The sequence below is a fragment of the Heterodontus francisci genome, chromosome 13, assembly GCF_036365525.1.
Source record: "Heterodontus francisci isolate sHetFra1 chromosome 13, sHetFra1.hap1, whole genome shotgun sequence".
NCBI lineage: Eukaryota > Metazoa > Chordata > Chondrichthyes > Heterodontiformes > Heterodontidae > Heterodontus > Heterodontus francisci.
Genome location: NC_090383.1, coordinates 117,532,069 through 117,545,334, shown reverse-complemented (window position 1 = coordinate 117,545,334; position 13,266 = coordinate 117,532,069). Strand labels below are relative to the sequence as shown.

General features: G+C 44.3%; 1 protein-coding gene across 1 annotated transcript in view; it reads right to left on the bottom strand.

Annotated features, from left to right (window-relative positions):
- cd109 (CD109 molecule) overlaps window positions 1–13,266 on the bottom strand; it is a 103,544-nt gene that overhangs the window by 20,629 nt on the left and 69,649 nt on the right. Inside the window, exons 24-28 of the mRNA XM_068045710.1 lie at window positions 11,765–11,846; window positions 6,974–7,202; window positions 5,391–5,562; window positions 2,221–2,417; window positions 1,302–1,457 (exon numbers count right to left, since the gene is read on the bottom strand). Of these exons, the coding sequence (XP_067901811.1) occupies window positions 1,302–1,457; window positions 2,221–2,417; window positions 5,391–5,562; window positions 6,974–7,202; window positions 11,765–11,846 (836 nt within the window). The remainder of the gene's footprint in view (window positions 1–1,301; window positions 1,458–2,220; window positions 2,418–5,390; window positions 5,563–6,973; window positions 7,203–11,764; window positions 11,847–13,266) is intronic.

Sequence of the window (13,266 nt, the reverse complement as noted above, 5' to 3'; positions counted from 1 at the left end):
AAGGCTGAAGCATTTGCCACCATCTTCAGCCAGAAAGTGCCGAGTGGATGATCCATCTCGGACTCCTCCTCAGGTCTCCAGCATCACAGGTCTTCAGTCTTCAGCCAATCCGATTCACTCCACATTATATATAAAAAGGTTGAAGGCACTGGATATTGCAAAGGCTCTGGGTTCTGACAATAATCAGGCTGTATTGCTGAAGACTTGTGCTATAGAACTTGCTGCACTCCTAGCCAAGCTATTCCAATACAGCTGCAACACTGGCATCTACCTGACAATGTGAAAAAGTTCTCAGGTACGTCCTATACACAAATAGCAGGACAAATCCAATCCGGCTCATCAGTCTACTCCCAATTATCAGCAAAGTGATAGAAGGTGTCATCGACAGTGTTATCAAGCGGCACTTAAACAAGAAAAACCTGCTCACCGATGCTAACTTTGGGTTCCGCCAGGGCCACTTGGCTCCTGACCTCATTACAGCCTTGGTACAAACATGGACAAAAGAGCTGAACTCAAGAGGGGAGGTGAGAGTGATTGCTCTTGATGTCAAGGCAGCATTTGACCAAGTGTGGCAAAAAGGAGCCCTAGCCAAACTGAAGTCATTGGAAATCAGGGGGGAAACTCTCCATTGGTTGGAGTCATACCTAGAGCAAAGGAAGATGGTTGTGGTTGTTGGAGTCCAATCATCTCAGCCTTAGGACATCACTGCAGGAGTTCCTCAGGGTTGTGTCCTAGGCCCAACCATCCTCAGCTGCTTCATCAATGGGGAACTTGCAAATGGTGGTGTTGCCATGCATCTGCTGCCCTTGGCCTTCTAGGTGGCAGAGGTCACGGGTTTGGAAGGTGCTGTGTAAGGAGCCTTGGTGCGTTGCTGCAGTGCATCTTGTAGATGGTACACACTGCTGCCACTGTGCGTCGGTGGTGGAGGGAGTGAATGTTTGTAGATGGAGTGCGAATCAAGCAGGCTGCTTTGCCGCTGGATCAAAATCCTGGAACTCCCTTCCTAACAACACTGTTGGTGTACCTACACCCCAAGGACTGCAGCAGTTTATGAAGGCGGCTCACCACCACCTTCTCAAGGGCAATTAGGGATGGGCAACAAATGTTGAGCTTTCCAGTGATGGTCACATCCCATGAACAAATATAAAAAATGCTTAATTGGCTGTAAAGTGCTTCAGGACATCCCGAGACTGTGAAAAGTGTTTGAGAAATGTAAGATCTTTTATTTTCTAACTTTCATATTTGTATGTTCACTTAACCGAGTCTGAAAGTGCTCTTGCTTATGGCACAGTGTGAGGTACCTGTAGGGTCTGAAGCATGATGGCATTTGTAGAGGAGATGCTGAAGACTGCTGGGGCGAGCAGTCCGGGTCCGCTGACCGACAGCGTGAGGTTCGTTGTAGGGGCGATACTTTGAACTGCAAACTGGGACAAAGCCTGCAGGGCCACCACTGTGTCCTAAAATGAACAGAACATTGGAGAACACTGTAAGCAATCTGTGAAGGTAATCCCAGTCAAAGGTGAATTCCCTCTAGTCACTAATTTAAAGCACACACACAACACAAGAAATGAAGCTGAAGCAGGGAATAGAACTTTACATTCACGCTGACCTGTTCACTTAGCTTCGTAAAATGTGACAAATTGCACCACCAGCAGAGGAAGATGGAAAAGGATACAGCTCTGGTAAACTCGAACAGGTTTCTTTTTCCTCCAACGAGGAACTCCAGGTGTGTGGAAGAGACTGGAGAAGCTTGGATTGTTTTCCTTATAGCACAGAAAGTTAAGGAGAGATTTAATAGAGGTGTTCAGAATAATGAGGGGTTTCACTGAATAAATAAGGGGAAACTGATTACACTGACAGGGGGGTTGACAAACAGAGGCCAAAGATTCGAGATCATTGGCAAAAGAATCAGAGGGGAGAAATTAGCAGAATTTTTTTGCACAGTGAATTGTTATGATCTGGAACGTGCTGCCTGAAAGGGCTGTGAAAACAGATTCAATAGTAACTTTCAAAAGGAAATTGGAAAAATACTGAAAAAGGAAAAACCTGCAGGGTATGGGGAACGAGCGGGGGGGGGGGGGGGGCAGGGGAGTGGGACTAATTGGATACTTCTGTGCTGCATGATTGTACGATTCCATTGCATACACATGAACACATACATACATAAATAAGTGGGATGAGAGTCTGCTTCAGACCAGGCAAATGCCATTGGCAGCATACCTGCGTTGAGGAGAAGCCTCCGAGATGGTTCCTACACTGACTGAGCCACTGCATGATGGGGATCCCCTCCAGTAGCTTGTCCTGCTTCAAGTGTGACAACAGTGCATAGGCAGCTACTTCAATGTCTGATGAAAGGAGCTGCTGACCCCACCACATGGAAGGTCTGTGTGTAGGAGATGACCAGAACTTTACACCATCTGTGACAAGAGAGAAAGACAGTGAGAAATGTTCACTCTGAAGTGTGTTAATCAAATGGAGGTTCAGTCATATCCCAAGCACCTCCAGAGAGGTAGCTATATGGAATAAATTTCCAGATAAAGCAGGATTGATTAACACCATGTCTGATAAATATTCGTTCTTGGGATTTGGTAAAGCCAAGGTTGAGATAGAAATCCTCTCCATTCACCTGGACTAGGTTTGGATGCAACAACAACAACTTGTATTTATATAGGGCCTTCAACTTAACAACATAGCCCAGGGTGCTTCATTAGGAGTGTTATCAGACTACAATCTGACACTGGACCACATAAGAAGATATTAAGACAGGTGACCAAAAGCTTGGTCAAATAGGTAAGTTATAAGGAGCAAATCAGAGGAGGAAGCAGAGGTAGAGAAGGTTTAGGGAGGGAAGTCCAGAGCTTAGGGCCATGGCAGCTGAAGGCACAGCCGCCAATGGTGGAGCAAAAGAAATTAGGACTGGTCAAGAAACTCAACACCATCCAAGACAGAATCAGTCTATTTGATCATCACCCCAACCAACAGCTTAAGCATTCACTCCTTCCATCATCAGCGCACTATCGCTGCAGTGTGTAATGTCTACAGATGCACTGTAGCAACCTGCCAAGGCTTCTTCAACAGCACCTTCCAAAATCATGACCTCTACGACCTAGAAGGACAAGGGCAGCCAGTCCATGGGAACAGCATCATCTCAAAGTCCCCTCCAAGTCACACATCATCCCAACGTGGATATATATCGGCCATCCCTTCATCATTGCTGGGTCAAAATCCTAAAGCTTCCAATCGAACAGCACTGTGCGAGCAACTTCACCACACGGACTGCAGCAGTTCAAGAAGAAGGCCCATCACCATCTACTCAAGGGCAATTAGGGACGGGCAATAAATGCTGGTCTTGCCAGTAACCCCCACATCTCAAGATTTTAAAAAATCTGACATATTTCAACTCTTTTCTAGGCTGTTAAACTTTCAAACCTTTGTCTGCCATTTTCTGGTTAGGATTAAATGTGTTAGCAGTGAAAGAAACGTGGCCTACATGCTTCACTATGACTAAGTGGCACAGTTCTAAAGAGTGTGCAGGAACAGAGAGACCTGGGGCTGTATGTGCATCGATTTTTGAAGTTGGCAGGACATATTGAGAGAATAGTTAGCTAAGCATATGGTATCTTGGGCTTCATAAATAGAAGTATTAAGTAAAAAAGTAGGGAAGTTATGCTGAACCTTTATAGATCTCTGGTTAGGCCACAACTAGAATACTGCATGCAGTTCTGGTCACCACACTTTGGGAAGGATGTGAGGGTCCTTGAGAGGGTGCAGAGGAGATTTACCAGAATGGTTCCAGGGATGAGGGATTTTAGTTACAAGGTTAGGTTGGAGAAGCTGGGATTGTTCTCCCTGGAGCAATGGAGATTGAGGGGAGATTTGATAGAGATCTACAAGATTATGACAGGTTTAGATAAGGAAGACAAAGAAAAGTTGTTCCCATTAACTGATGGTACAAGGACCAGTGGACACAGATCGAAGGTTTTGGGCAAGTGACGCAGGGGAGATGTGAGGAAGAACTTTTTTACACAGTGAGTGATAATGACCTGGAACTCACTACCTACAAGGGTGATGGAAGTGGAGACAATGAATAATTGAAAAAGGAAATTGGATGGGCACTTGAGGGAAATAAACTTGCAGGGTTTTGGGATTAGAGCAGGGAAATTGGAGTGAATCGATTGCTCCGCATAGAGAGTCAGCATGGGCTCGATGGGCCAAATGGTCTCCTTCTGTGCTGCAATGACTCTATGACTGTATGTTTGATTGCTCTGTCCATGAGACCCTTTGACGCTTTGAACTAGAAAATAATAACTTGGTTAGTTTACCAGTTTTTTTCCTCAAACCTTCGCAAAGGTATCACTCTTCAGTTTCTATTATCCTGTGGCAATGCATCATTCAGCACTGATAGAGGAAGATAAAAGCAGTTGACTATTCAACCCCTTCAGTCTATCCTGCCATTCAGTTAGATAATGGTTGCTCCGTATCTTAAACTCCATCTACCTGCTTTGGTTCTGCAACCCTTAATACCCTCACAACACAAAAATCTATCAATCTCAGTTTTGAAATTTTCAATTGACCACTAGCACCAACAGATTTTGGGGGGATAGAGTTCCAGATTTCCTTTGTGTGAAGAAGTGCTTCCTGACATCACCCCTGAACAGCCTGGCTTTAATTTTCAGGTTCTGTCCCCTTGTTCTGGACTCCTCCACCATAGGCAATAGTTTCTATCTACCCTATCAACTTAGCACCTCAGGAGGCTGTCCAGTAAAACCTGGCAGCCCCCTTGCGGGCTGGGGAGGGGCTGTCCTGATCAGGCACCCTGTGCCCCACGGAGGACCCCCTACAGCACAAGTCACCTCCACTGCACTGCATTCCCCATCCCCCCAACAGACCTCCCCCACTTGCCTCACTGGGGCCTGGCCAATTGTCCCTGGCGAGGCCCCACACACTTACCTTCATTCCAGAACCAGCGTTCTTCCTGCTCTTCTGACTGGGTGCAGTCCCAGCAGTGGCCACCGCTCCCAGTGATGCTACTGGGACTGAGAGCTACCGGTCAGTGATTGGCCAGCAGCTCATGGAGGTGGGACCTCCTGCCTCAGAGGGGCGCAAGTCCCGCCCGAGGCCAATTGAGAGCCTGGGCCACGTAAAATCATAGCGTAGCTTCCAGACCCAGTGGAGGCGGGCTCGCCCCGATATTGGCCAGTGGGCGGGGCCCCTACCCAATGTAAAATCCCAGCATACAACTTAAGCATTCATGGAAATCAGCAGCCAACCTCAGTTAAAACATACGCTCAGTGTTTTATTCTCAAAGCCCAATTTTTAAAAGACAATTCCAAACCACTGATTTTAAAAAATGCTTCCGTTATTTCAAAATGGCCAAATTCCAACCTCACCTTGTTGGTCTGCTCTTCGATTTAACTCATCGAGGGCTTGCACTGCATAACTGCTATTGGCCAAGGTTAAAGCATACGTCACGAGGGAGAGGGTGTAGTTGCTGCTAATTCCACCTTGTAGCTTGCCTTCGAGATATAATACAGCACCTGAAACTTGATGTAAAACTTTGCTCTGGAAGAAACAGTATTAAAAATTATTGTCAAGCCAGGCTAACAAGATGGAAAAAAACAAAGGCACAAATCACGATAAAAGACAGATGGGGTGTAAAGCCTTTAACAAATGACAGCGTGTTTTCAAGCTTCTAAAGAACAAGCTGCTATTATGCTCGATGACAGAGCAGGCTCGGATAATTGACTAGCGATGGGAAAAGTTTGCAGTAAACCTTTTATCTCCAAGCGTTTTCTTCCTTCCTCCCCTTACTGGTGCTGGGCACCAACAATGCTACTGGTACCTCCATCATGCAACCAGGCTTCGCATGTGAGGTCCAAGGGGCTATTCCATCAACAACAACTTATCATGAGGGGGGAATCCAACTACGCTCGATATCCACCGCCTCAACCATTGCCGCACTATGATTTCACTGTGCACCATCTACAGGATGCTTTGTAACAGCTCAACAAGGTCACTACTTCAACAGCTCCTGTGACCCCCTATGACTGAGCAGGGTGAGAACAGCAGTACCATACAGCCTGCAAGTTCCTCATGACTATCCTGGCTTGTACATTTATCGGCTGTATCTTCATAATCAATGGGTCAAAATCCTGGGACTCCCTACCTATCTATAGGTGGGAACCCCTTAATCACATGGACTACAACGGTTCAAAAAGGCAGCTCACCATACCTTCTCAAGGGCAAATATGGGCAGGCAATAAATGCTGGCCTTGCCAGTACCAGTTTATTTGTTTTCGTCAGCTAAAAGTTTGAAAATAGTTATCCACTAAAATTGAATTTTCCCAGTGGGGCCAGATAAGAGGGACTGGTGTTAGGGGAAATGGTCAAGAGGAGAGGTTTGATGGTGACACTGGATGGGGGAAGAAGTGGAGATTTTATATTGCTTTGCTCTTGGAATGTGAGTGTTGCTGGCAAGACCAGCATTTATTACCCTTGAGAAGGTATTAGTGAGCTGCCATCTTGAACCACTGCAGTCCATGTGATGTAGGCACAGTGCTTTTCTCTATGGTACTTTTGATACAACTGAGTAACTTGCTGGGCCATTTCAGAGGACAGTTAAGAGTCAAACACATTGCCGTGGATCTGAGTCACATGCAGGCCAGACTGGGTAAGGACAGCAGATTTCATCCTTAAAAGGGGATTAGTGAACCAGATGGGTTTTTAATGATAATCCAATAGCTTTATGAACATTATTAATGGATCCAACATTGTATTGTTTTTAGTTGAATTGAAACTTCCCCCAGTTACCACGGTGGGATTTGAACTCATGTCTCCAGAGAATTGGTACAAGATCCTAGTTCATTAGTCCAGTAACATTACCACTATGCTACCATCCCCAAAGCACTGTACCTGACAGTGCGCATGGAATAATAATTTATTCAGGAAATAATACAACGACCACCAGACGTACCATGTAGTGCCGATCCTCCAAAAGAGCAGTCAGTATGTAAGCAGTGAGTGATGTAGTTCCACTCTGCCCTCCCTGTAGCTCCGTATGGATAACTTGCCCAGGCTCCCAGAATTCGCCGCTTTTATTCTGATGTCTCATTATCCAGGAGATGGTTCCACCCAACACCTCAGTGTCGATGTAAACAAAGCCCCGTGCCTGCAAGAAGCACCTGAGCACAAAGGCCGACAACCTTTTTTGGGACAAAAATATTAACGAGTAACATTTAAGACAGTTCTGGTCCACATATCATAAAAAGGATATGGAAACACTGGAGAAAGTGCAAAAGAAGATTTACAAGAATAATTCCAGGACTGGGAGGTTATAACAATGAATAAAGACTGAACAGGCTGGGGCTCTTTTCTCCAGAAAAGAGAGGGCTGAAAGGTGACCTGATGGAGGTCTTTAAAATTAGGGAAGGGCTTGACAGGTAAAGATGTTTCACGTGTGGGGAAATCTAAAACCAGGGGCCATAAATATAAGATAGTCACTAATAAGGGAAACACAGAAACTGTTTCCAGTAGCTGAAGGGTCAGTAACCAGAGGATCTAGATTTAAGGTGATTGGCAAAAGAACCAGTGGAGATATGGCAAAGTTTATATTTCTTTTTACACAGTAAGTTGTTGTGATCTGAAATTCACTGCCTCCAAGGGAGGTGGAACCAATTTCATGAGAAACTTTCAAAAGGGAATTGGATAAATAGTCAACGGGAAAATTACAGTGCTACGGAGAATGAACGAGGAAGTGGGACTCATTGGATAGCTCTTTCAAAGAGCAGACACAGGCCAGATGGGGCGAATGGCTGCCTTCTGTGCTGTATTATTCTATTATTTTAAATCCAATAAGGAATCCAGGAGAAACTTCCTTACCCACAGAGTGGTTAGAAAGTACAACTCGCTACCATTGGTAGTGGTTGCGGTGATTAACATAGGGGATTTAAGGAGAATCTAGATAAGCGCATGAGGGAGAAAGGAATAGAAGGATATGGCGATAGGATGAGATAAAATAGGGTGGGGGGAGGCTCGCGTGGAGTATAAACCAGGCATAGGCTTCTTTTAATATGGAAATGTGGGTCTAATGACATCATTCAGATGTCAACTGCCATTCTGAGTCAGAATTGGCTGGAACATGCACGGTGCTCACTCCGAGCAATTCCATGGTGATAAGACCAAAATGGTTCAGCCGGTTGAGTGCTGAATCGGGCAGAACAGGAGTACTCTGGGCCTCTGCCATCTCATGCCCTCCTTCCACCGCGGTTGCTCACACACACCCACTGCTCCCTTGCCTCCCCACCCTTCATGAAACTGACCTTGCTGTTGGCCACCCCAGCTGAACTTGAGCCCTGAATCTGGTGAACTGTGGAAGGACGTCCCTGTTTGGCACCCGGGCTCACCTTCCTAATGTAAATAAGACCTGGTCTTCACAATCGTGTATCAGGGAAGGCCACTTCATCTCCACATGCACGGCCCGACAGCATTCCCCCTTCCACAGTAGATCAGCCAAGATCAAACCCCTGTGACAAGGTGGTGATGTCTGGAGTCTGACGCCCATACTGTGAACGGCATATGTTAGCTGCAAGATGCCTAACACCTTCTCAAACTATTGAAATGTCTCAAATGCTTCAGACAATAATTCACGTAGGTTTGGAATGCAGTGGCTGTTGTCAGGTATACAAACATGACCAGCAATACCCCACACAAAGCAATAAAGTGAACGACCAGTTAATCTCAATTTAAAGGTATCCACATCGGGCAGGAATCTGCCCTTCTTTGAGTTACACCATGGACCCTTAATTTTCACCAGCACAAGTGGATGGGGCCTCGGTTTAGTATGTTGAGCTAACAACTGCACCCCTGGCAATGCCCCACTAGTTTGAGGGTGCGAGTCTGAGGCTGGAGCTTAAAGCCATGCCCTTCTGACTTGCAACTTGAGCCAGGTGACATTTTCATAAAGGCAGACTGTTCCTCAAGAAACTTCAAGCCTCTGCTGATCCCAGCTATGGAGGCTTCTCAATTGGTCTCATTGCCTCAAGCTATTCTGTATTAAAAATATAACAGCCAGGGTTTACATATTCCAAGTGTCTGGGCCAACACAACATTTAAGAAGTATTTAGATGAGCACTTGCAATGTCATTGCATACAAGGCTACGGGCCAAGTGCTGGAAAATGGGATTAGAATAGTTAGGTGCTTGATGGCCGGCACTGACACAATGGGCCGAAGGGCCTGTTTCTGTGCTGTATAACTCTATGACTCTATGACAATACCTGCTGTTAAAACTTGCTTGGTCTGCCAGCATGGATTGTAAGAAAGAAAGAGCTTTCATTTCTATAGCGCCTTTCATGACCTCAGGATCCTAAGAAAATAGGCGACATGTTTAGATAGAGGATCTGGATCGGCGCAGGCTTGGAGGGCCGAAGGGCCTGTTCCTGTGCTGTAATTTTCTTTGTTCTTTGTTCTTTGATGTCCCAAAGCACTTCACAGACAATTAACAACTTTTGAAGTGTAGTCACTGTTACAGCATAGGAAACGTGGCAGCCATAACTGCACACAGCAAGCTCCCACAAACAACAATGAGACAATGGCAAGATATCTCCTTTTTTAGTAATGTTGGTTGAGGGATAAATATTATTTAGGACACCAGGGAGCCAATCCTCTGCCCTTCTTCAAAATAACACATGGGATTTTTTATGCCTGCCTGAGAGGGCAGACAGTGTCTCATTTTAACGTCTCATCCAAAAGTTGGCACCTCCCTCAGTACTGAGCTGGGATTGGCTAAACTAGTATCTGAGTTCAAGTCTCTAGAGTGGGATTTGAAATCATAACCTTTTGGTTTAGCATAGAAACATACTAGCCACTGAGCCACAGGTCATTGCTGCTGGTCACTGTCACATCCATCTGTTCAATTCATCCGGCCAAGCGGAGGTAGAAGTCAGTATGAAACACTGAGATATATACGTTTCTGTCTACAGCTCCAACCCTATGGATAGTGAATAGCAAATTCCTCTACTTCAGGATGTGGCTTTGTCAGGGTAAATATTTGGCCAAAGCTTGGATTAGTCATGATAAAAATGTCAAAAGTAATGTAAATCATGGAGTCATAACCAATTCATGAAAATGTATACATCTTATATCTCTCTTTCTCCATCACTTCTTTCTTATTTTGCTTTCTCTCAACTGTTTCTCCTCAGCCACATTCATTTTCCTCTTTCACTCTGTTATCACTTTTGCTCCTTCACTCCCATCATACCTCCTTCAACTCTGATCTCTTCATCTTCATTTCCAAACCTTTCTTTCCCCTCATCCTTTGCTCCTTTCTATCTCTCACTCTTCTTCTGGCTTTCTGTTTTCATCTCTCTGTCCTTTCTTTTCCGCCTCCTTCATTCTTGACTGCTTCTCTCTCTGTCTGCTTAGAATTGACCTCACTCTTATAAAACAGTCTATGTCTTTAATAAATTAATAAATGGTTTGGAATTAACCAAGCGCTCGCTGTCAAGAGCCTTATGAAATTCAGGGAAAGAAAATATATTTGACATAAGGCAACACCCTGTTTTCCCTGATCAGTAACATTATTTTTGAAACTTGAGTCCTTTAAACACAGAAATAGTGTTAATAAACAACTCTCAGTAGACTGTGAAAGGTTGTTAGTCCTGCATAATGTTTGACACTGTACTGCGGTTGTAAAGTGGATATGAAATGTTGGAAGTTTGCCAATGCCGCTTATTTCCTTGCAAGACTTACTGACCACAAAAAGGCTTGGTTTAGTCAAAAATCAGCAATGTTTACATGTGAATGGGCCATTGCACTTGTATTTTAACCCCTTTTTCAAATCAATGAATAATGGAACACAGTGCTTATACACCAACTGTATTAGGTATTCTATCCTTTGAAAACCTGCAATAGGCATCTTGCATGTTTACAGCTCTTTGAAAGGTGCAACCAACCAATTCAAACTACAGCTTCATCAAGACTCAAGGAGGAGAGAGAGTATGTAAGGACTGCAGGAGGAGAAAAAGAAGCTAATGTATACACGTATCCTTTCCTTATGTCAATTATGTGTCCGTGGTTTCTTTCTAGCGAAGTCCTTATTGAAGGCATGCAGGCCAACATATCTGAGGCTTAGGAAGAGCAAAAGAGGATATTTTAGAAAAGTATTGACCATTTTAATATCAACAAGAGAGACAGCGAGAAAACGAGATAGCAAGAAAGAGAGAATGAGAGAGAGAACAAAAGAGCGAGTGAGAGTAAAAGCGAGAGGGAGAGAGAATGAGCGCGAGAGGTGCAAGAGAACAAGAAAGCGCAAGAGAACAAGAGAGCACAAGAGAGACTGAGAGAACAAGAGAGAGCGAGAGAAAGCAAGACACAGTGAGAGAGAGACAGAGAGAGAAGAAAAGGTTGTAACAGAAAGAGAGCTTGGAGGCTAGAGGTGAGAGAAAGATCAGCTATCCACTGATAGGCAAAGTGTGGACTTCAATTGATAGCTGGCAGCTAGTTTCTCTTTTTATTAAACTCATATTTGGAATAAAGTAAAGTAATTCATATTTACTGATGTAAATTGGTTGCTGATCATTCCTTCCTAGCATATTCCCTACTGATAGTAATCCCCTCGACATTCTTCAGTAATTATACTGAGGGAAAATAGTTATAAATCTTGCAACAGTTTTTTGGGTCGGTTCCACAGTCAAGTGAATGAGAGCTTTGTAACCGGAGGTACAAACGGAAGGAGCCTTCAGTCATTTTCCTCCAAAACCTTCTTACCAAGTACTTCCAGAAGAATCAGAGTTTCCAAAAGCACTGAAGGAACCATCAAATCTTTGGTATGTCAACTCCCTTTGGTAACCTGAAAAACAAGATCATTGCTTGAGAACTGGATTGAGCGTTGAGAAGGAAATTGGATGCAACTGTTGCTTCTGCAGGGAGTTAGAGAGATATGGGCTGTTGCATGTAGGAAAGCAATATAAAGAAATGGAAACAGCAGGTAGTAACAATTAAATGGATACTTGAGGAACCTCCAAGGGCTGAATTATTTTATTTCCACACATTATTTTACATGTATACAAATTCATCTGCAAAAGGGTCCCTTGATGTCAAAGCTAAAACCAAAACTGGTTCATCTCTTCCTCTGACTGTGTCTCTGCCTCCATCCTTCTGCATGTCCTCCTCCATTTCCCTCTCTCTGTATCATGCTCATGCATTTCCACTGGGGGATGGAAGGTTTCCTCAGATCACTAGCTGTGAATGACCTTGACAAACAGAGTGGGAAGATTTTCTATGTTCACAATCCTCATGAGATTTCAACTACCACCTCAGGGAGTGTTTTTCAAGTCTCACTAGAAACAGTGGTTCTGGGGAATATTTCCCAGTGCAACACTTCACCTTGGTACAATGACACTAGGGCAAATGCTTAGGTCCCAAAGAAATCAGGACTTCCTGGTCACTGGTCTAACAAAATCCAACAGTTTCACTTCATCTTTCCATTGGCTGGCACAGGCTGTGGTTACAGCCAATGGCAGCCTTTTTTAAATTATTCAATGGGATGTGGGCATCACTGGAAAAGCCAGCATTTGTTGCCCATTCCTAATTGCCCTTGACAACTGAGTGCCTTGCTAGGCCATTTCGGAAGGCAGTTAAAAGTCAACCACATTGCTGTGGGTCTGGAGTCACAACAGATTTCCTTCCCTAAAGGGCATTAGTGAACCAGATGGGCTTTTATGACAATCAATGATAGTTTCATGGTCGCCATTACTGAAACAAGCTTTCAATTCCAAATTTTTTTAATTAATTGAATTTAAATCCAACCAGCTGCCATGGTGGTATTTAAACCCATGCCTTCAAGGGCATTAGCCTGGATCACCAGATTACTAGCTCAGCAACATTACTACTACACCACCATCTCCCCCTTACATTGAACAATATAAGAGCAGCTGTGCTCTCCAGGCCGCCTTCCCATCTTCCACCCTTTGTACACTTGAGCACATCCAGGCACCACACTTCAGGAAGAATGTGTGAACTTTGCAGAGGGTACAGAAGAGATTAACTAGAATGGTTCCAGGGATGAGCGTTTTCAGTTATGTGGACAGATTGGAGATTTAGAGCAGAGAAGGCTAAGAGGAGATTTGATAGAGGTGTTTAAAATCATTAAGAATTTAGACAGCGTGAAAAAAGAGAAACTATTCCCAATGGCTAAGGAGTTGATAACAAGAGGGCACACAGGAAAACTGTTTTATGCAATGAGTCGTTTGGATTTGGAATGCACTCCC